General features: G+C 46.9%; 1 protein-coding gene across 5 annotated transcripts in view; it reads left to right on the top strand.

The window, feature by feature from the left end:
- Palm2akap2 (PALM2 and AKAP2 fusion) overlaps positions 1-21623 on the top strand; it is a 454171-nt gene that overhangs the window by 214955 nt on the left and 217593 nt on the right. For all 5 annotated transcript variants that reach the window (XM_013124459.3, XM_013124460.3, XM_013124458.3 and 2 more), the window contains exons 3-4: positions 1346-1426; positions 9947-10077. In XM_013124459.3, the coding sequence (XP_012979913.1) occupies positions 1346-1426; positions 9947-10077 (212 nt within the window). The remainder of the gene's footprint in view (positions 1-1345; positions 1427-9946; positions 10078-21623) is intronic.

Genomic DNA, 21623 nt, shown 5'->3' with positions numbered 1-21623 from the left:
CTGACTTGGCTGATGAGATTCTGCCCCCTACTTGGACGCCACATTCTAGTGGCTCTCGATTATGAGCTAATGTCTCCTGAAGCCTGTGCATTGCGTTATTACGTCGATGTGGACAGCAGTGACATGATTGCACCCCTGGAAACGCGGCACTGCTTAAAAGCAAAGCTTCCGTGAACGCCAAGGCGTGGCAGTCAGACGTCAACATCACTGTGTCCCCCAGGGGGTTGGCTGTTAGGTTGCGAAAAGCCTATATGTCTCGCCTAACGAACTTCTCCCTGTGTCTGTGAGTACAGGAAGCAATCCACAGCTGTGAGAGGGTCTCAGTGAAACACCCCGGTACACCTCGGCAGCAAAACCGCTGGCAAGTCAGCTGTGGGAAGGGCAGGCCCTCTCTGTCCTTATGAGCTCAGTCACACTCCTGTGCTGTTGACTGTCTGCCCCGGGAAAGTATTCAGGCAAAAAAACAAAACAAAACGTGACGTGTGCATTCCAGTGGAGCAGGTAGAAATCTGTCCCTCTCGACTGGGTTTCTAGGCATTTCCTAGAAATGAATGGGGCAAAGCAAACAGCAGCAGACAGTGGTTGAATAAATGCTTGCGGCATGCCAAACGTTGCTCCGGGCTCTCTGTATGGATCTTCTCACTTAGGAGACACGTCTCAGCCATGCGACTTGGGTGGTCTCCGTTGAGGAGACCCAGGGGGATTAAAAAAAAAACTTACTTGAAAGGCACATAGTAGGAACAGCACTTGGTCCCAGGCATATCCTCCATATTTTATTTACCCTAACCTCAAGCAAGCCCCACCCACCCGACCCGCTTTGCCCACAAGGCTGATCTAAGCAGGGGCCACCCTTCTCATTTGCATTGTTTGGTGTGTCCAGCTCGGTGGCTTATTCTTTCAGATGTAAAACTGCGCTGCATTATATATGCGTGTGGTTTGGATGAAAATAATTCAACCCCAGAAGCCCCACCGCCACCATTTCATCCTGCCTGCAGTTTGTTGCAACACTGAGACATTTTTTATTCTTTGTCTCCAAGTTAGCCCTGCACAGCACAGAGAAGAGTGTGTGTGTGTGTGTGTGTGTGTGTGTGTGTGTGTGTGTCCTTCTGAATGAAATTGTTTCTCATGGAGCCCACCGCAGACCTATTCAGAGAAGGCTGCTGCCTGCAACCCACCCAGCAACGGTGGAGCAGGTGACGTGCTGCGTGCGCCCAGCCTCTCTGGAAGTGTCTGCACAGATGTGTACCGTTTCCACTCCCTCTCCCTGCCTTCGCATTCCTGGAGCCAACACCCACCCACTCTGACAGCATCTCTCTCTCTCTCTCTCTCCCTCTTCGTTTTCAAGGAAAAAAGAAAGAGGCAGACAGAAATAGAAGAGAAGCGACGGCAGCTCGACGAGCAAGTTCTGCTGCTGCAGCACTCCAAGGTGAGCCGCCAAGGGAGCCAGTGCAGGAACCTGTGCGCTATTAGCCGGCAGGTCCCACACCTCTCAGAGCCCAGCGCCGAGCCCAGCCGGCCCGCCCTACCCGGCGCAGCGCCCGCCCGCCGGAACCAGCCTAAACCAGCCCTCTCCAGGCAGCCAGGAAGAGTGTGTCTTGGCTTTCCTCTCAGGTTCAGGCGTCCTTAGCGCGTTCTGATCGCTACAGGCATGAGATGCTGCTGTTCCTGTGTGGCGTGCTAAACAGATAGGGAGAAACTGAATGTGAATACTCGGCGTGGCCCCACGCTGTTTCTCTTGGGTATTTTTGTTCTGGAGGCTCCAAAAGCTGCTCTTCACAAAAAATGGACTTTCTGGAAATGGGAAAGAATCTTTCTTGTTGAAGGGGTGGGGGTGGGGATCAAGGTGGGAAGGATGAGGCAGTGAGAGCTAATAAGAGGGTGATACTGGACATTTCAGGTTGCTATCTATTTTTATTTTGACTTCGCTGTGTTGGAGATGTCCTGTTAGAACGAGTGATTGGTCAAGCACGGCTTTCAAATGGTTCCGTGGCTGCTGCACCTTTATTAAAAAGAGGGAAGGAAGGGGGGGTTGCGAGTTTTCCCCTTTAAAACATAACCCACTGAAGCACTGCAATTGATTACAGTTAGAGGAGACAGCTCTGTCACTGTCACAAACGCCACACTGGTGGCTGAGTGTTGCTTCCTGCATGTTCAGATAATAATGTGACCGTGTTCATGGACCAGCCGGGAGTTGTTGCTTGCCTTTGACTGTTCCTGGGTTTTTCTTCTTTTCTTTCTTTAAGGAAAACCTCCTGCTGGCCTCAAGTTGCCATGACCTTGTGTGTGCAGAGTCATTTTTTTTTCTTGGAGGGCTAGTTGGGTGGGGGACTGCTCATGGGGTCCTGCCGTGTGTGTGTGTGTGTGTGTGTGTGTGTGTGTGTGTGTGTGTGTGTGTGTGTGTTATCGGGGGGCTCTTTGAGTCCAAGTGGGTCTTTACTCTTGCATGTCTTGTTCTCTGGGAAAACCAGGTTGTGCTAAATGAGTCCTCAGAGTGAGACTCATGAGGAAGCATCTGGCTCGTGGTTTGGAAGAGCGGTCCAACCTATATCTGCTGGGCATACATGAGCTTACCATGAACTCTAACCAGAGACGTGATTGGAAGGAAGAAAGACAGCATGGCTCTGTCTGTCCTTTTCTGTCTGTCCTGTCACTCCTTTCTCCAGTGTAGTAGCCTGCACTGTGTTCTGATGCTGCCACTGTCCCCTGACAACAGTCCCGGCCGGGAGGACTGAGGCTAAAATTAGGATCATCTTTCTATGGAGACGGGGCTTGCATACACTAAGATTTCACAGGCCAGTCTGGAGAGAGCCGTGTCTCTGGCCCAGAGTGTAGGCAGTTCACCCCCTGTGGAAGAGAGCCATATACTAAGAACTCGGTCTATCCTGGGCTAAAAGGAAAACTTCCTGTAAGAGTGGATGCTTCGGCCAACAGCCTCCCTCCTCCCAGCCTCGGCACAGCACAGGGCTTTTGTATTCCTTAATTCAAAGTCAGAAGGTGAGCATGTCAGAGACCATGCTCCTTTCTTCTCTCGTCATCATTCTGAGTGCCAGATAAGAAGAGGACAAGAACTCGTTTATTGCTGGTGTCCAGCACAGTCTTACACTGGTCTGTTCATACTCTATCTATCCATTTCTCATCTCTCCACCCATCCCTCCATCCATCCATCCCTCCCTCCATCCATCCATCCATCTCCACCCATCCATCCATCCATCCATCCATCATCCATCCATCCATCCCATCCATCCATCCATCCATCATCCATCCATCCATCCATCCATCCATCCATCCATCCATCCCACCCATCCAGTTTAAAGAAACAATAGAACTTCATTTTATGTGAGGGAGCCATGAGGTTCCATGAGGGGCTTGGTAACATGAGCACTCAGCAGTTTCTGAGTCTGGCTGTCAAGGGTACAGGAGACACTTGCATCATGGTAATCTGGTAATCCGGTAATCTTGCATCATGGTAATCTCAAGGAGATTGGTAGTTTAGTAAGCAGAGACCAACGCGTTGTCTTTTCCCCTCTTGGGGGAAGGCTTGTGTAGAATGAGGATGGATTGCTTCCCTCAAAAACTAACAAGGAAAAGACCCAAAATTCCAAAGGCGGCAGTGTGCATCAGGGTACCACCCACAGTGGGACAAAGGAAGCGGGAATACTGATAAGACAAGGAGAGGCCTTACCGTGCTCACATAAAGCAGCCTTGATGCTGTCTCCCTTTGCTCTGAGCTCAGCCTCCCGAAAGTAGCTGAGTAGCTGACTGACTTCCATAGAAGGAAGAGGGTGTCTGACTGGGGGAAGGGGGAGGGATATGGATCACTTCAGCCACCAGAAGGGAGTGTGTTCTACTTTAAAAGAAGTGACCGTTGGCTGAACTGAGTAGGGAGTCATCTTTCCTACCGTCAGCCAGATTCCAGCTTGGTGGTCACTGCTTAGGCGGAGGAAAATGCGCTGTGATTGTGCTCCATCCCCGGTGAGCTTCTCAGAAGAGAGCTGCTAGGTTCCTCCACGTCCCAGGAGCCTCCACACCCTCCTGTCCACTCAGTAGTAGTACCCACCATTTCCTTTAAGGACCTAGCATGTGCCTTGGGATTTTAAATATAAGCTCTCAACAACCATCACAATATAGAAGTCACTCTCCTCATCTCACAGCCTGCAAAATAACTCATGATGGCAAGGAATTTGCTCAGGGCACACAGCCTGTTAAGTGAGGGGGTGCCTAACCTGACCCCCATGGTGTCTGTTTCCATGGACAAGGCTCTTCCCAGGACACAGTTGTCTTTGAATGGATGGGTCCTTTCAGGTGATTTGCTAGACAGGTGCCAATTGCCATCACCACGGCTCTTTTACTCTCAGAATGATTTCACGGGCTACAGAAGATTTAGACCATGTGGAGACATGTCAACATGATTACTACAGGTTCTCCAAGGTAGAAAATATGAGGAAACATGTCAGCAATTGACAATTAGTTCACTAACTGACAAAGTCCCAGACACTCTTGAAGAAAATAAATGTTCTCTGTGCAAAGACAAATTAGAAAAGCATTGAAACTGGGTTTCATATCTTACTAAGATACAACTTTGATGTTCTTTGTGTCCCTCTCATACCTACAGTCACATATAATCACATATCAAATGGATTACGGATGGTTATTATCATGCACTGAGATACGAATTATTTAGACAGAGCTATTGGTCTCCTGTCAAACCAAAGTAGTGGTTTGGGCACGGGTATGTTTGCTGACTATCCTCACTCACTGCAACATTTAGGAGTGCATGGCAATGCCACAGAATAGGGTGCCGTGACTTCACATGGCAACCGTGAGTAGTTCTTTAGTGAGACGGATGACCAGTGTATGAAATGACAAGACCCTGCCTGCCACACCCGTGTCAGGAAACCTTGAGGTCTGAGATGCTCATCTTCAGTTAATAACTGATGTTTTTATGTAAGAACCCCCAGGAAATACTCAGAAATCAGACCAAGAAGCAATTTTAATGCTACATTAGTTTTGGCTTGCTTATAAGATGAGGAATTGTATCATCATTTCAAAAACAAATAATAAGAACGTCATAAAAAAATCAACTGAGCACTTACCATCCAGACATTTCTCCCCACATGGTATATGATTTATATAACCCCAATATATTTCTGTAGATTAAGATTGGTAGTCCTTGTCACAGGCTTCATCAGCCTTGGAGTGAAATTAATTTATATTGACATTTATATCCAGATTCTCTTTTTTTAAAACAATTTTTATATGTGGGCTCTTCTGAATTCTCAAGCCAAAAATTTAATTTTTGTGAAATCTTATCTGTCATTATGTTACTTGTAGTTTTTTTTAAGTCATGCTTGGGAAAATTTTCATGTCCAGTGCTTGCCTATGCTTCAGTAGTCTTAATTTATCTTGAATTTATTTTCCAATAATGTATGAGATGAGAATAAAGCTTTATATTTTTACTTACAGCGAGCCATCAGCATGATTTATTTATTCATTCTTCTGCTCATTGATTTAAATGTCATCTTTATCACATGCATATTTCACCCTTACACCCAAGTTCACACCTTGTGATTCTTTTTATCCCATTTATCTGCTTACTCATGAGCTGGTACCATTTTCATCTAATCCCTATAGCTGTGTTAATATATTGTAATATTTCATGAGAAAGAGCCATCATTATTCTTCTTTTGAAAGATGGTTTTGGTTTCTAGTCTATGGAAACAATGATTTATTTTTATTTTTTATATAATATGACTTGGGATAACATGAATTAAAAAAAATAAATCAGCTAGTGTCTCGCACCAGCACAGACAGAATTTAATACTCCTCTTTCACCCTTTGGTTGGATGGCCAGAGATTTGTCTATTTTATTAGTCTGTTCTCAAAGTCCCAGGGTAGAGCACATGTTCCGTGTGTGTGTCACAACACGCGTTCCTTGGGGGCTGCCACATTTATGGAGTGTTTGTCAGCACTGTCAGGAGCTAATTGCTAATATCATGTCTTCAATGTGTGTCACATCTTCGATACTTACTCAGGGACGGGCAATTCTCAGCAGGGTTTTCTCCTATCCTGTGCTATAAAAGTTACTACATTTTAAAGACCACACCTTTCCTTTAGGGAAAACATAATATGAGGGAGAGGAGAGAGGAAAGAGAGAGAGGAAAGAGGAGAGAGAGCAAATACTAAATTGTGACGGAGAAAACTATTTGTTGTCAACCCATTAAGGTCATTTGTGGAACAGCCCTAAGGTATCAGGAGTTTTGTTGCAAAGATATTAAGGTATCTTTTACTATTCTGAACCTTTAACACTAATTCAGATTTTTCCCTTGGTTATTTGTATGTATAAAACTCCAATGATAAAAATGTACACATCCTGGACCAGTAGGGATGACTCAGTGGTGAAGGTACTTGCTACATAACTCTCCCTGTCATGTCTCTGGACTATAACCAGAATTGGAGTGAAGGGTGAAACTCCATGTCTTTCCTTAGAAGTTTTGGGTTGACTTCTCCCTACATTTTTTTTAAACCTTCCGAACCAAAACATTATCTTATTAGGCATCATGAGGAGGACAGGAAAAGACTCACAGGTTAGGAGAAGGGGTGAGGGACAGGATATGGGAGAGTGCGTGAGCCAAAACCCAGATACCAGGCTGGGTTAGGATCCCCAGAAACCCATGTCAGTGCCAGCTGGACATGATGACCTGCCTGCAGTTCCAGCCTCGAAAGGCCAAGACGGGATTCCCCCAGAGACAGCTGGCTAGCAAGACTAGCTGCATTGGCAATCTCTGGGTTTGAATAATGGTTCCTGCCTCTGTGGGTCAGGTGGAAAGAACTCAGCCTCAGGCCCCAACATGAGTACATGCATGTGCATGCATGCCCACACACAGGCAAAAAAAATGTGCATATACCCATGTACACCACACATACACAAAAAAATGGGGAAAGGTACAGAAATAGCTATTACCCCACCCTGAGTCTTAAGCCACTTTTTTTTTTTTAAGAAAAGTGAAGTCATCCAGTCTAACCATCACCTACAAATGCAGTTAATGATAACTTTAGTCAGATCACAGATGCATGGATGATCTGGAGTAAAGGATAAACTCATGAAACACAAGAATAAGCCACAGGAGAATATTTGCATAGTCTGACGACGACGACGAGGAGGAGGAAGTTTTAATCTAAATCCGACATCACTGCCAGTCCTACAAAGGGAAAAGAGTGTTTGATCACTCTCACAGTGTGTGCTAAGAAGCAAACTTAGGGGCCAGAGAAACGGCTGAGCAGTTAAAAGCGCTCAGCAGTTAAAAGGACCTTCAGAAGAGTAATCAAGCAGATCTCTATAATGGTTTATAGTGACACTATTTACCTATCCCTCAGTCCAGCATTACTGAGAATTTTTCTTGTGTTCCTGTTACCTTCTGTTACTTGTAAGAACTGGTCCTATGAGTCACTCCCAGGACCACTGATCCACTCCTGGGTACTCTATGGTCCTTAACCATGATACACTCGACCAGTCTCTACCGACATCTGGGAGCTGCTCCTTTCCATGTAGGGCCACAAAGTGGGAGCCCCTCTCCTGCCTGTGTCCTGCTCTTCGTTTTGCGGGGCCCAAACAGGCTCTTGTAGTGCATTGTTACAATCTTATTTCCCAAAGCAGCCATTATTCTTTCCCAACTGTTGAACTGAAGTGAAAATGTTTTGTCCCCTCTATGGAATATTCACACACTGGCAAAGGAAGCATATGTGATTTTAACCACACTAGAGACACTGCTGGGAATGTATGTGAGTCACTAAAGGCTTTTATTAGGTTGGTTTTGGTTTTTGGTTTTTGGAGACAGGGCTTCTGTGTGTAGGCCTAACTGTCCTGGAATTAGCTCTTGTAGACCAGGCTGGCCTTGAACTCACTGAGATCATCCTGCCTTTGCCTCCCAAGTTCTAGGATCAAAGGCAGGAACCACCATGCCTGGCTACTGAATTTTTTTTTTTTTTAAGATGAGGCATGACATTGGACTTTTTTAAAAGACTGAATAGACTGAATATCACATGATCTTAGAAATTTTACAGTGGGACTACAGTTGTATAGAAGTGTCCTTGTTTTTTTGAAGACTGATTTTCAAATATTAATGGGTGAAATGTCATGGTATTTGAGATTTACTTTAAAATGCTTTGGTGGCAGGGCCAGATAGATGGTTCAGTGATTGAATGTACATACTGATCTTACGGAGAACCTAAGTTTGACTCTTAGCACCTACAGACAACAACTCATTACAACTGCCTGTAACTCCAGCCCCAGGGGATCCAACACCCTCTTCTGGACTCTTAGGGCACCTGCACTCATATATGTGTGCGCATACACACACACACACACAAACACATAGACACACAAAACTTTTTAAATAAATCTTTTAAAAAGTCTTGATAATATGGAAATATGTCTAAATAGTCATGATTATTAAATCTAGATATATATTTATTATGTTTACTATAGTTTTTATTAGTTTATTTTTTTACATTCCTATCCCAGTTCCCACCACTTCTACACCCCACCCCCTCATTGCTCCCCAGAGACAGTAAGGTCTTCCCTAGGAAGTCTACTAAGTCTGTCCCATCATCTTGTTGAGGCAGGACCAAGGTTCCTCTCCACCCCCACACCCCTGTGTCTAGACTTCTCAAGGTCTCTCTCCATGTAGAATGGACTCCACTAAGTCAGTTTGTGTATTAGAGTTAGGTCTTGGACCCACTGCCAATGACCTCATAGATTGTCCCATTCACACCATTGTCACCTATATTAAGGGAGTCTAGTTTGGTCTTATGCAGGTTCCCCATTTGTCAGACCTGAGTCAGTGATCTCTCACTAGCTCGGATCAGCTGATTCTGTGGGTTTCTCCATCATGGTCTTGACTCCTTTGTTCATATTATTTCTCCTCTCTCACTCCTGTGCTCCAGGATCCTGGCCCATTAGTTAGTTGTGGATTCCTGCATCTGCTTCCATCTGTTTCTAGAAGAGAGCTCTAGCTTCTCTGGGGTTGTGGATTGTAGAGTTGGTGCCTTTTGCTTTATGTCTGGTATCCACTTAGGAGTGAGTACATACTATATTTGTCTTTCTGGGTCTGGGTTACCTCACTCAGGATATTTTTTTTCTAGTTCTGTCCATTTGCCTGCGAATTTTAGGATGCCATTGTTTCTTACCGCTGAGTAACACTCCATTGTGTAACCGTACCACATTTTCTTTATCCACCCTCCAGTTGAGGGGCATCTAGGATAATAATAGGAAGCGCAGACACTATCCCCAACTCTCTCAAGTTCTTCCTTTCTCCAGGTCGCCACATCAGTAAAGGCTGATGCCTCACTTCCTGCCGTTCTCTGCTGAAATGTCACCTCATCAACAAAGTCCTTTAGACCCATCTGATAAACATAGCAACATTTTGTTTATCCCTCTCCTTATTTCCTGAATTCTCAGAATCATTGTGGGGTGCATTCGTACATGCATGTGTATGAGTGTGTGTGTGTGTGTGTATATGTATGTATGTATGTATGTATGTATGTATATAAACCACATGTATGGGGAAACACACACACATGTGCATTTATCTGTGTACGTGTGCAGAAACTATGTCTTCATCCTCCCCTTACTGGAGTAGAAGGTGTGTAAGGCAGGAATTGGCTTTTTGCTTGTTTGTTTGTTTTTGGCCTCCAGAATAGTGTTGGGTACATGGTAGGGTCTCGAGAAATACACAACAGAATTTTTTTTTAAATGTGGAAAAAGAATAGTCCAGGAACCCTGGTTGCTTGGCCAGGTGGGAGTAGGCAGCCGCGTCGGGGAGGGTGAAGGCAGTGGTCTAGCCTGAATGGTGGAGGGGGTGAGGGGGCAGATCGGCTGGAGGAGAAGCCCTGCTTAGTCCAGAGAAAGGCATGGACTGAAAGGTGTTGTCTTCCCTCCTTCCCACAGTCCAAAGTGCTTCGGGAAAAATGGCTGCTGCAGGGTATGCCCGCAGGCACCGCGGAGGAGGAGGAAGCCAGGAGAAGGCAGTCTGAGGAGGACGAGCTCAAAGTCAAGCAGCTTGAGGATAACATTCAGAGGTAGGTGGTTCCAAGACCGCAGTAACCTCCGCCGTCCTGGAGGGGGCGCTTTCTCTGTGCTTCGGACCTTTCCCTGGGGCCGTGGAATGGCCTTTCTAAACAGATGCTGGTGCTGTCAAACTTTCATGCGAATCAGTGTCAATACCCATAACGCTGATGCTATACTGGCCTGTAACACAGTACAGAGATGTCTTCCCTGGCCAATGAGGTATTCTAAGCAGTCTGCCCTTCCCCAAACGCCCTCTTTCGAGTTCTCCGATCAGCCCTTGTCTCTCTTTTTGTTTTTTCTTTGTGGGTCCCACTGTGGGGCCACTGTGAAGGGTTTCTACGAACGTTTGCCACATGTGATTTGCCAAGGCTATTGGAATTGAGACGAAGAGAGCGTAGGAAAATACAGGCCCTGTGCCTGAGCTTGGGAGATCAACTTGGCTTGGCCTCCTTGAATCGCTCGGCAAGTGCGTTGCCTCCCCGACTGCCCTCAACCAGGTTCTGGCTATTTCAATACAGAAGCTAGGTGACCTGTCTGCAGCCAGGAAACTGGTCGGGTCCATTTGGGAGCAGAAACAGAGGTTTCTCTTTGTCAACTAGCCATCTCAGGACTCAGGACACCTAGACAGAGGTAGCAGCTGAGGATGGAAGGTCTACAGGCCTTAGAACCGGGTCTTTCCAGCAAACCCATTCCACCAAATTCTGCCTGAGACCTTCTCTCTGGCCCGCCATCTCCCCCTGAGGCTGGAGCGGAGGCTTAGCAGGTGCACCAGGAGGCAGGAGAAGCTCCAGGTCAAGACCAGTTGAGGATACATAGTCATATCCTGTCTCCAACTAGCCAAGTAACTAACAAGTGTGTCGGGTCTCTAGAACAGTGGTTCTCAATCTGTGGGTCGTGATTCCTTTGGGCCATGTGTTAGATAACCTGTGTGCCAAGTATCTACTTTATGACTCATAGTGGTAAATAAATTGCAGCTGTGAAGTAGCAACAAAAAATTATTTTATGGTTGGGACTCACCACAGCATGGGGGACCTGTGTTAAAGGGTCGCAGCATTAAGAAGATTGAGAACCACTGCTCTAGAGGAACAGAAGAACTGAGAGAATGAATATTTATTAAAGAGAGATTTACAAAAAATGTGACTTACATGAGAAGGTCTAGATAAACCCACAACGGCTGATTCACAAGAGGATTCTGGGAGAGGTGCTGCTGGTCTTCGGTCTACATTGAGAAGACCAGAGAAGCTGGTGCTACTCTCAGTTAAGGAATGCAACGGCCACGGCAATGGGTTAGATGAAGTTGTCAGCAAAGGTGGAGGCCAACAGACAAAAAAAGCAAGGCAGTCCTTCTACCATGCCCTACGATCTGGGCTACCACCAGAAGGCGCTACCTATACTTAGTGTGGCTTGTCCCACTTCAAGTACCTTGGTCAAGAAAATCCCTTACCGGAGTAGCCGGAGCCTGTGCTTTCATAGATTCCGGTGGCAGTCACGTTGACAGACGAGATTAGCGAGCACACAAACAGAGTGTACCAGCTGCACTGCCTCTTGCTGCAGACCAAGGCTCGTGAGGGCTGGAGGTGTCTCAGAGAGTCCAGTTGTGTACATGGATAACCAAGCTGACTGCAACCCCAATGCATGCTTCAGCCCGTACCCCTGATTTCCCCAGACCCTTAATGTCTCCTAAAGACCATTCAGAGCAGCTTGGCTTGCCGTCGCTTGTGGGAGGCATGGGTCAAGAAAAAGTCTGGGGAGGTGTCTGTATATGTATGCATACGCATATACGTGTGTGCACATATCCACGCGTACACACACTTAATTTTGTAGAGCCCAAAGGGTTAAGAGCTGAACTGTCACCCGCCATTATAGCGTTTACGCTAGGGAGAGGGGTGTTAGTACAGGAAGGAGTCAATCGTGTGACCTTTGTGTGTGTGTGTGTGTGTGTGTGTGTGTGTGTGTGTGTGTGTGTGTATGTGCTTCTTGTGGGTTTGAGTTTTTATGGTCTGGGAGTTGACAGGCCACTGGCAGGTTGATAGGTTCGTCTTAAATGAAAGCTCAGTTTGGGCCAAGTCAACCAGTGGAGTGTGTTAAAAGAGCTTAGGGTGGGCATGGCCAGCCACAGATCTTTCCACCTTTGTATCAGGAGAATGGAGAGCTCACATGTAGGTACGTGGGACCTTCTTGGAGTCCCTTGGAGAGTGAAACAGCCAAGACAGAGAAGAGGGGTGAGCGGCTGAGCCGAGTCAGGGGATGCCTTGCCTGCTCCTGTCACGGCCTGTCAGGCATTGGCCTCATGGGCCCTGGATATGCACCAGAGGAGCTGTGTCCTCAGGGTTACTGCGTGTGAGCAAGGCTGTTGTGGGCACCGTTTCCTCCGCCAGGCCTCCCGACGGCCCTCCCTACTCTGGAATTTACATTCTGCTTCCCCTCCTCTCGTGTTCTCCCCTCTGTGGACGGAGTGACTGTTGTACAACTTGCTTGAGATCAGAGCTGTTTACAATTGGGATTTTTAATATTCTTATTTCAGAATCCTTGCCCACATACAATGAGACGCTTCGGAGACGGGAACCGCAGGAATGTGTTTCTTTTACTGACACACCTTACGCATAGTCTGTAGGTAGCTTTGTCCAATATTCCTCAATAATGTTTCATTTAAAACAAGCTTTGTGCAATGGCCCATTGGAGGGCAGGTACGGAGAGGTCTGCTTGTCATGAAGATGCATGTCCTGTTTGAAGCCTTCAGATTAAAGTATGCTCAGCTTTTCTAGGCTTTCGTGTCTTGGCCTCCCCGGTCCCCAGGGAAGAAAGGGACTGCCCTGCCTCATGCTGTAAGGAGAATTCATTCCCCCGGAGATGCTTCCACGTGGTTGGGCACAGTTGAGTTCCGTCTCACACACGGGGCTGTGGGAACAGCTGCCAGGCTCACGGTACACTTAAGCTTCCTGCTGTGTGACAAAGCTAAGGCCTGGCCCGCAGGACTCTGCTGGCTTTGGCTGAGCTCAGCTGAATGGCTCTAAGCTCTAGGTGGGATGCAGCCGCTTGCATTCCCTGCACGCCGACAGGGGCCGGCAGACTGCTCTTATTTATCATCTTTCTATGGCAATAACAAAGGAGCCAAGCAGAAACCAGGCCTACACTTAGAACCGCCCGTAAGCCAGATGCTTAAGCGTGCTGGTAAGCCACGCCCAGTTAAGGAGAGGAGATGGTCCGTCCACGTTTGGTGGAAGAAACAGATAAGAGAAGGGTAAAGGGTGGGGGGTGAATTAAGTCCATCTTCCACAACCATGGCTGTGGACCTGAAAAAGGAAATCCAGTTACTGGTTAGGAGTTAAAAACTCAGACAACACAACAGGGCAGAGGCAAGGGAGGAAGAGAATGCAGAGGATAGGAGAGGTCTGGGGGTCCTGCCCAGAATCTGATCCTTACTGAACAGGAAACCGGGAAGATGCCACAGAGCCTCCGCATAAAGGAATTTGTGCAACCAAACATCATCACCCTGTAGCTCGTCAGCTTCCCTCCCACTGCTCTGAGTCACTCCCTTGCAATGCATCAGAGTGTCTTGGAAGGGACACGTGGTTCTGGTTTCCAATACTAAAGTAAGACGGGCTTTTCATAGTCTCTGTGTCCTGGAAATGGAGGCAGTAGAATCGAGCAGTTTAAGGTCATCCTAGGCCAGCACCAAGGTCATCCTAGGCCAGCACCGGCTCCATGAGACCCACCCTCCAAAGAGACCCTGTACAGAGAGCTTGCCTGGCATGCACAAGGCCCTGGGTTCCATCCCAGCACCGTATGCACCAGTTATGGTGGTGCACAGCTGCGCTCTCAAGACCTAGGAAGTGGAGTCTGGAGGGTTATAACCTGGAGGTCATCCTTTGCTACCTAGGGAGTTTGAGGCCAGCCTGGGCTGTGTGAGGCCCTCTCTTCCTCAAAATGAAATGAAGCCAAAGAAAAGTCCGAAGAAAGAATAGAGCATTGTAATCAAAAGGCCCAGGCAATTTCTGCATGGAAAATGAGGGTAAACTTGGTTCATTTTGGTTTAGAAATGTAGGGTTGATGGCCTACAAGAACCAAGTGTACCAACCTGAATATGATTAGTGTGATTAAATAAAACACGAAGACTTTGTTTGACATGGCTATTTACCTAAACATCAAGAAAGGACAAGAATACACCTTTTTTTTTTAATTCTTCACTGCCTGAAGGAGTGTAGGAAATCTCTGGCCTTTGGGTGCATTTTCTTCCAAAATGTTACTTATACATTGGCCGTGCCTTGGTGTGAAACATCTTTTGCCTTTCAGAACTACTGTTGGTGGTGGTAAGATTTTTCAGGTTAGCCTACGAGGAAAGTAAAGAAGGAGGGAGGGGTGAATGGAGGAAGGAAGGAGGGAGGGAAGGTGGGGGAAAAGAAACCTATAATATTAAATCTTGGGCAGTATAATTTACCTTGGGGAGGTTTTAGAAAATAATTCATAGGTCTCATTCCAGAAGTTTGGATCCAGTGGGCTCAAGCAAGGAGTCCCTGGCTCGGGGGGTAGAAGCACTTGTCCCCAGACCTGGTAACCAGGGCTCAGTTCCAGGAATCCATATGATAGAAGGATGGAGATTGTCTTTTAACCTCCACATGAACACTGTGGTGTGCACATGTCCGGCCACCCTCACACACCCACTCCCACAAGCAACGTATAACTGTCTAAAAAAAATGTTAAGCATATTCCATACCATTCTATTTTAGAAGGATCGCCAGATATAGAGAAAAATAGATTGTAAAATTCGGTCCCTAGCACTGAAGCCAGGAAAATCAATATAACACACAAGGCTAAAGGAGAGAAGCCCATGACCCTTGAATTCAGACTGATTCTGGCTTTGACTCAAGGACATTGCAAACCACCTTTGGGGATGGCTGTAAGTGAGAGCTGCTTACCACACAGCTTAGTCCTTTTCCAAAGGCCCCATGGCGGAGCTCCTTCCGTTTGAAGCTCGGGAGAAACAACCTCGGTGTCCTAGGCTGAAACAGATGCAGGCCAAGGAAGCTGGCTACCCTCCTAGACATTTCGATTGCTTTTCAAAGATCGATGGCCAAAGTTATAAGCAACATGGCCTCAAGTCACGCTATCACAGCGGCTGAAGAGGAGGGCAAGAGCCTCACCCCTGCAGCAGATAGCTCGTCACTGTGTGCTGTTCTTCCCTGGGTGGTGGTATGATTATACTCTTGACTTCTGGAAAGTGGAGGCTAAAATAAAAAGCAAAAAAAAAAAAAAGAAGGTTTTTGAAAGCAGATGATACACATCCCCTTGTGTTTAAAAAAAACTGCTCTCAGATGTTAACATCTGTATGCATTGTTTCCTGTTGGGATATTACACTGAGGAGTCCCATGGTCAACTGTTGTCAGCATCTTAGTGTGTCCCTGGGGTCACACATAACCTGACCTTGGTGCTCTTGGAAGATTTTAGGCAGCTAAATCCACAGTAGCTTGGTCTAGCCCATATCTGTTAGCATCAACAGGCCTTGTTGCTTGCCTTGCGGGTTTTTTTCCCCCCACTTGAGTATCTTTCTAATTTAGCAATGCAGTCATTATTTTTCTCATTGCTGTGACAGAATGCCTGGCAGAAACCACGTAAGAGAGGGAGGTTTGTTTGGGGTCCTAGTATCAGAGGGGCCAATACATGTTTGGCTCCATGCACTTGGGGGAAATATTATAGCTGTAGGCACGTGTGGCAGTGATGGTCTCCATGACAGAAGATAGGGAGAAAGGACAGAACGCTGGCCCTCAGCTGGCTTCTTCCTTTCCCTTCTTTTATTCCACGCAGGCCCCAGCTCTGGGATCGGTGCTGCATACATTCAGGGCAGGACTCACTTGGGAACACCCTCATGGATACAGTCAGGAAGGGTAGATGGTGGGAGAAAAGGAGGATTGGAAATGGAGGGAGAAATGATGGCGACAGAAAGAGAAGGAGGGAGGAGCCCCGGCTCACCAGCAGCCTCGGTGGCTCAAAATCTAGTCCAGTTGGCAGTGGAGCCTACCCATCACAAATTAGGTCTTATTCAGAGGTACGCTTTGTTCTTTGATTTCCTTGATTAATGACAACGTAGACAATATTTGTTCCTCTGTCTTACTCCTTGGGGTTACCCCCAGTGAACGTGAAAAACGCTCTGGAATATTCAGTGGAAACGGACTGAACTCTCAGCTCTGCAGGCGATGCTCTGCATGACAAGGGCAATCTCTCACTGGTCTCTTTCCTCATCTCTTCAGTGAGAGGTCTCTGGGGGTCATCCAGCCACGAGGTTCTCTTATTTGAAGCGCTGGCTAGAGAGCTGTTCTTTAAACAAACACATCTGTGGGAAGAATTGTCCCTGTTGTGGCAGGAAGTGGTTTTTGAACACAGGTCAGAATGTGGGAAGAGGGGGTGTTTAGGTTCTCAGGAAACAAAAGACCCCTTTGTAGGTAACTTGATTCTCTGTGGAGATGACTAGCTCATCCAAACAGCTGTCAGCTCAGAAACATGTCACATCAAATCGTCGTCGAGTAAAATATTGGAGTCTCAGTTGCTAACCAGGAGAGGGTCATGCAGCTTTTAAAAAAGAGGAGGAAGATGAAGAAGGAGGAGGAGGAGGAGAAGGAAGAGGAGGAGAAGGGTGAGGAGGAAGAAAAAGAAGAGGAGAAGCAGGAGGAGGAAGATGTAGAAGAAGAAGAAGAAGAAGAAGAAGAAGAAGAAGAAGAAGAAGAAGAAGAAGAAGAAGAAGAAGAAGAAGAAGAAGAAGAAGAAGAAGAAGAAGAAGAAGAAGAAGAAGAAGAAGAGGAGGAGGAGGAGGAGGAGGAAGAAGAAGAAGAAGAAGAAGAAGAAGAAGAAGAAGAAGAAGAAGAAGAAGAAGAAGAAGAAGAAGAAGAAGAAGAAGAAGAAGAAGAAGAAGAAGAAGAAGAAGAAGAAGAAGAAGAAGATACAAGTACAAGTACACGTGGCTGGTCCACTTTTTCTCTGTTTGCCTCTGGTGCTTCTCAGAATTCACCTAATTCTCTGCATTACTAGAAGTCTCAAAACTGAGGTAGACACTTTAGGCTTCAGGATGTGTATGTTGTGCTAGGGACTGGCAATCCCTGAGCCAGCCCTCATTCACGGCTGTCATGGAACCAGCACCCACAGAAATGTTCTTTGACTCTACAAAGGGATGCTTACTTGGGATTCACTGTGTTCTCTGTACTTGCTATTTTTAGCTCTGTGGTGCGATGTTCTTTTGAATTAGCAGAGGCACACTCCACACTGGCATGCTCTATCATTGCTGTCCCAGCCTGAGTACCTGCCCCACATGCTGCACACTCCCAAATACATTTTCCCTATCCAAAACAATGCTATAGACTAAGGACATACTACATACAATACTATGTACTACATACAAATACGCTGCATACTGCAATTGTATCTTGAGTGTTAGTTCTCTTACAAACGTTACTTTGTGATAAAAGTGTGACCTAGCAACCAAGCTAACATTTACTTCATACTGTAGGAAGATGAACAGACAGCATGTTCCTCCTCAGCCCCACAAAAGCCTCGTATTGAGTAATATATTGTTTTTTCCCATGGCTGGAGAGACTGCCTCCTTCAGGTTAATGCAGGAAATGCAGGCTCCACTTGGGGTGTGGCTCCCTTGGTCTCTATCTAGAGCTCTTTACTCCTAAGTGTATCTTCTCACCTGAATACAGCCTGGCTTTCTGCTACAGACAGTGCACCATTATGGAAAAGCCTCCCAGTGTAGCACGGCGGTGGTGAACCTGTGCCACCAAATTTGACCAAACTTGGAGCCCTGATTCTGCATGCCCTAGCTGTTTGACCATGACTAACCATGTGACATCTCTGAAACTGAGATTTGTTACCTGCGCATTGGTGAAAGCAGTGCCCGCCATGCAGGGTAGGTGTAACACATGAATTTCCTGTGTATCTGGGAAGAGCCAGGTGCAGCAAGCTGTCCGTGGGCACGGCACTGTTACTGTTCCATCTCTGGAGCAGGGTTTCTCAACAAAATAATTGACATTTTAGGGCCAATAAGTATTTGTTGTCGGAGGCTGCCTTATACTCTGCATGAAGCTTAATAGTGTCCCTGGCTCAAATTAGGGAAGGTTTCCAATTGTACCATGCCCAATCCTAGCTAGTACCAAAAAAAAAAAAAAAAAAAAAAAAAGACTTCAGAGCTTACTAACTACCCCCTGGGTAACAAAATCACTCCAAATAGGGAACCACAGATAAAGCCTAGAGTTATCTGTTATTGGTTGTTTTCTGTCACTGTGACAAAATACTTGAAAAAATCAAATTAAAGGTGAAAAGTGTATTTGGGCTTAGGCTTTCAGAGGTTTGCATCCACGGACACTTGGTTCCATTGCTTCTGGGCCTGAAGTGAGGCAGAACATCGTGGGGTCACATGGTAGCAGAGCCAAGGCGCTTGCCTGTGGTAGCCAGGAAGCAGAGAGTGAGCTCACGTGTGTAGCAAGGCCCCACCCCGAAGCCTGGGGATGAATTCTTTATCCATCTATTAAGTAAGAGACCAAGGCCTTGCCTCTGAACACTGCTGCCCGGGGATTCATGTCCTATTTGTTAAATCAGAGTCCCAGGGTCCTGACTCTGAATACAGCTGCCACGGAGAAAAAGTCTACGAAACTGTCTCTAGGAGATGTTTAAGATTAAAGCAGCCATCCATGATAGGGAAACTGAGGCAGGAGGATCACCGGTTTAAAGCCACCATCCTGAGCTACACATTGAGAGCCTGTCTCAAAATTCAAAACAGAATGTCCCTGGTGTTCTAGTAGATAGGATTCGGAGCTCTCAAAATTCAAAAACTGGCTGTAAATGGATTTTTCTTTGGGCTGCCGGCTTGCAAAAAAAAAAAAAAAAGCAACAGGAAGACTTATTATTAACTGTGAAAGCTTGGCCTTAGCTTAGGCTTGTTCTTGACTAGCTCTTATAACCTAAATTAACCTATATCTTTTAATATACATCCTTTTACATGGCTCGGTTACTTACTCTGCACTGCCCATCCTGCTTCTTCTTGTGCCTGGCTGGTGATTACTTTCTTCTTCCCAGAGTTCTCTCCGTCCAGAAGTCCCTGCTGTACCTCCTGCCTGGCTCTTCCAGCTTTTTTATCAAACCAGTCACAGTGACACACCTTTACACGGCGTAATCAGATATCTTGCAACAACTGGCTGGGTATAGTGGCACACGCCTTTAATTCCAGCACACAGGAGCCAGAGGCAGGCAGAGCTCTGTGAATTCAAGGCCAGCCTGGTCTACAAAGAGAGTTCCAGGATAGCTGGGACTGTTACACAGAGGAGTCTCACCAGTAAATAAATAGCTTTAGCGTACAGAACCTTGAAGTGGTTCTCACCCACCTTGGGGCATAGAGACAGGAAAGTCACCTCCAAGCTTAAGGAAAAGTCTGCCTTTCTTTTTCACCCGCCATTGTGCTCATAAAACCACAGACTCTTGAGTATGAGGGAGTCAGTTATCTGGATCAAAACTCTTGGCTGAGTCCATGATGACCCCGGGAAGCCGGAGGTAATTAATAAGCATTCTCTCCTCAAAGGCTGGACAGTGACAGGGAACTTGAAAAATCAAACTATTCAGATTGGAACAAGTTTCATTATTGCAAAGGACCCTACTTTGGGGTGAAAACTGTCCCTACAGTTCCCAGTCTCTCCCCATCCCCTCCCCCTCCTTCCTGGGACAACACGTCGTGTTAGATGTTGTCACAGCATGAGTGATGAAAGAAGAGATGCAGAGCTAAGGCTTGAATCAGAGAGTGATTCTGGCACCATGATCGCTCAGCTCTAGATACCTGACCCTTACATGAACTAACGCAGAATTCCTACTCAAAAAATACCTTAACCTCTTTAAAGGCCAGAACTCCCAGTGACCTAAACAAATTTACCTTAGCCCAGCCCTTTGAAGGTTCTATCACCTCTCAGCATTGCCATAGGGGGGGGGGGTTGGCCTCCCAAAACAGGTACCTTTGTGGATATACCGTATCCAAACTACAGCACATGGTGTTCCTTTCCATGACAGCATGGAAGTCTCACAGTTGGGTCAGGTGACTGCGCTCCAGTGCCTACAGGAGTCCAAGGCAAGCCTGGAATGGAAGTGCATCAGCAGAGGCAGACCTAGTGTCTCCATCACCAAGGTCCAGAGTCAGCCTCTCTTGGCTCTCAGGTCCAAGCTTGGACCCTTCTGGGCAGCAGACGGGAGACAGAAGCTGAACCCTCCAGTTCCTTAGCACACTCATGCATTCCCTGCTCTTCCTTCTCTCACCCAGAGCAACCTCAGAAGTCCAGGCTCCCTCACTGAAAGCTGAAACTGTAAACCTTGGCAGTGAGAGCCAGCGAGCGGGCTAGGCCTGGCAGAAGGAGACAGGCCGTATTGGGGAAGCTGAGTAGGAGCAGGTAAATCAGCAGTGCCTGTCCCCAAAGTCGTAGTTCTCATTCCCTTTTTCAGATTGATCAGATCTAGGGTTGGAGCGTGATGTCCTGTTTAACCCCAGCTCTAGGGTTGGAGTGTGATGTCCTGTTTAACCCCAGCTCTAGGGTTGGAGTGTGATGTCCTGTTTAACCCCAGCTCTAGGGTTGCAGTGTGACGTCCTGTTTAACCCCAGCTCTAGGGTTGGAGCGTGATGTCCTGTTTAGAAAGCAGTGGTCAGGAGAGTAGGGGATGGAGCTTAGCGGGTGGTGTTGGTAGGGTGTTGTGGGCATTGTGTGCAGGCCACGCCCACTTGGCCATTCCCAATTCTGTCACCTGCTGTAAACAGCTGAGGGGGCCAAGATTCTCCTGGAGACCGTTGCTGTCTCTGCCATGTTTATTCTCCTCGGAGAAGAAGGGAAGCTTGGGAACAGAAGTGCGAACACCGTGTCTCTGTGCCCACACAGTACATCTCCGGTGACAGCAATGGTTGGCCACAGAGTGGTTCTTCCCACAGGCCCTACCAGCCTTTGAAAGGTGGTGATCTCAGGCCTAGCCACAGAAGGAGTTCCAAAGAAAAAGATCACAGGAGAAAGTCATGGAGGGCTTTGGGTGCTGGGTGGGGGGTGGGGGAGGTAGAATTTAGCCTAGAGGTCGTGCAGCGCTATTGAGAGTTTACAAGCTATAAAACAGGCGGTGGTGGTGCATGCCTTTAATCCCAGCTTTCAGGAGGCAGGGGCAGGCGGATCTCTGTGAGTTCAAGGCCAGCCTGGTCTACAGAGTATGTTCTGTGACAGCCAAAGCTGTTACACAGAGAAGCCCTGTCTCAACAAACAAACGAACAGTTTCAGAGTTATAACAAACACACTGGTGAAGCTAGGAATCTGCTTCAGGGCTACCATTCGATCAAAGGTCGGGGAAATAATTCAAGGGCAAGCTGGGAACCAGCTGGGCAATGTGCTGCTTTAGGTCGAACTTGGCAGGGTAGAGGAAGACAATGTACTAACAGTGGGTGTGCCGGGCCCACCAGAACGCAAATAAAACAAGTCACTCGAAGAAACCCTGGCTCATCACTTCTGAGTCGGAGGCAGCCTCAGAAAGGAAGAGTCTAGAGCTGTGGAGAAGGCAA

The sequence above is a fragment of the Mesocricetus auratus genome, unplaced genomic scaffold (assembly GCF_017639785.1).
Source record: "Mesocricetus auratus isolate SY011 unplaced genomic scaffold, BCM_Maur_2.0 Super-Scaffold_6730, whole genome shotgun sequence".
Taxonomy (NCBI): domain Eukaryota; kingdom Metazoa; phylum Chordata; class Mammalia; order Rodentia; family Cricetidae; genus Mesocricetus; species Mesocricetus auratus.
This window is presented reverse-complemented; position numbering and strand designations above follow the sequence as displayed.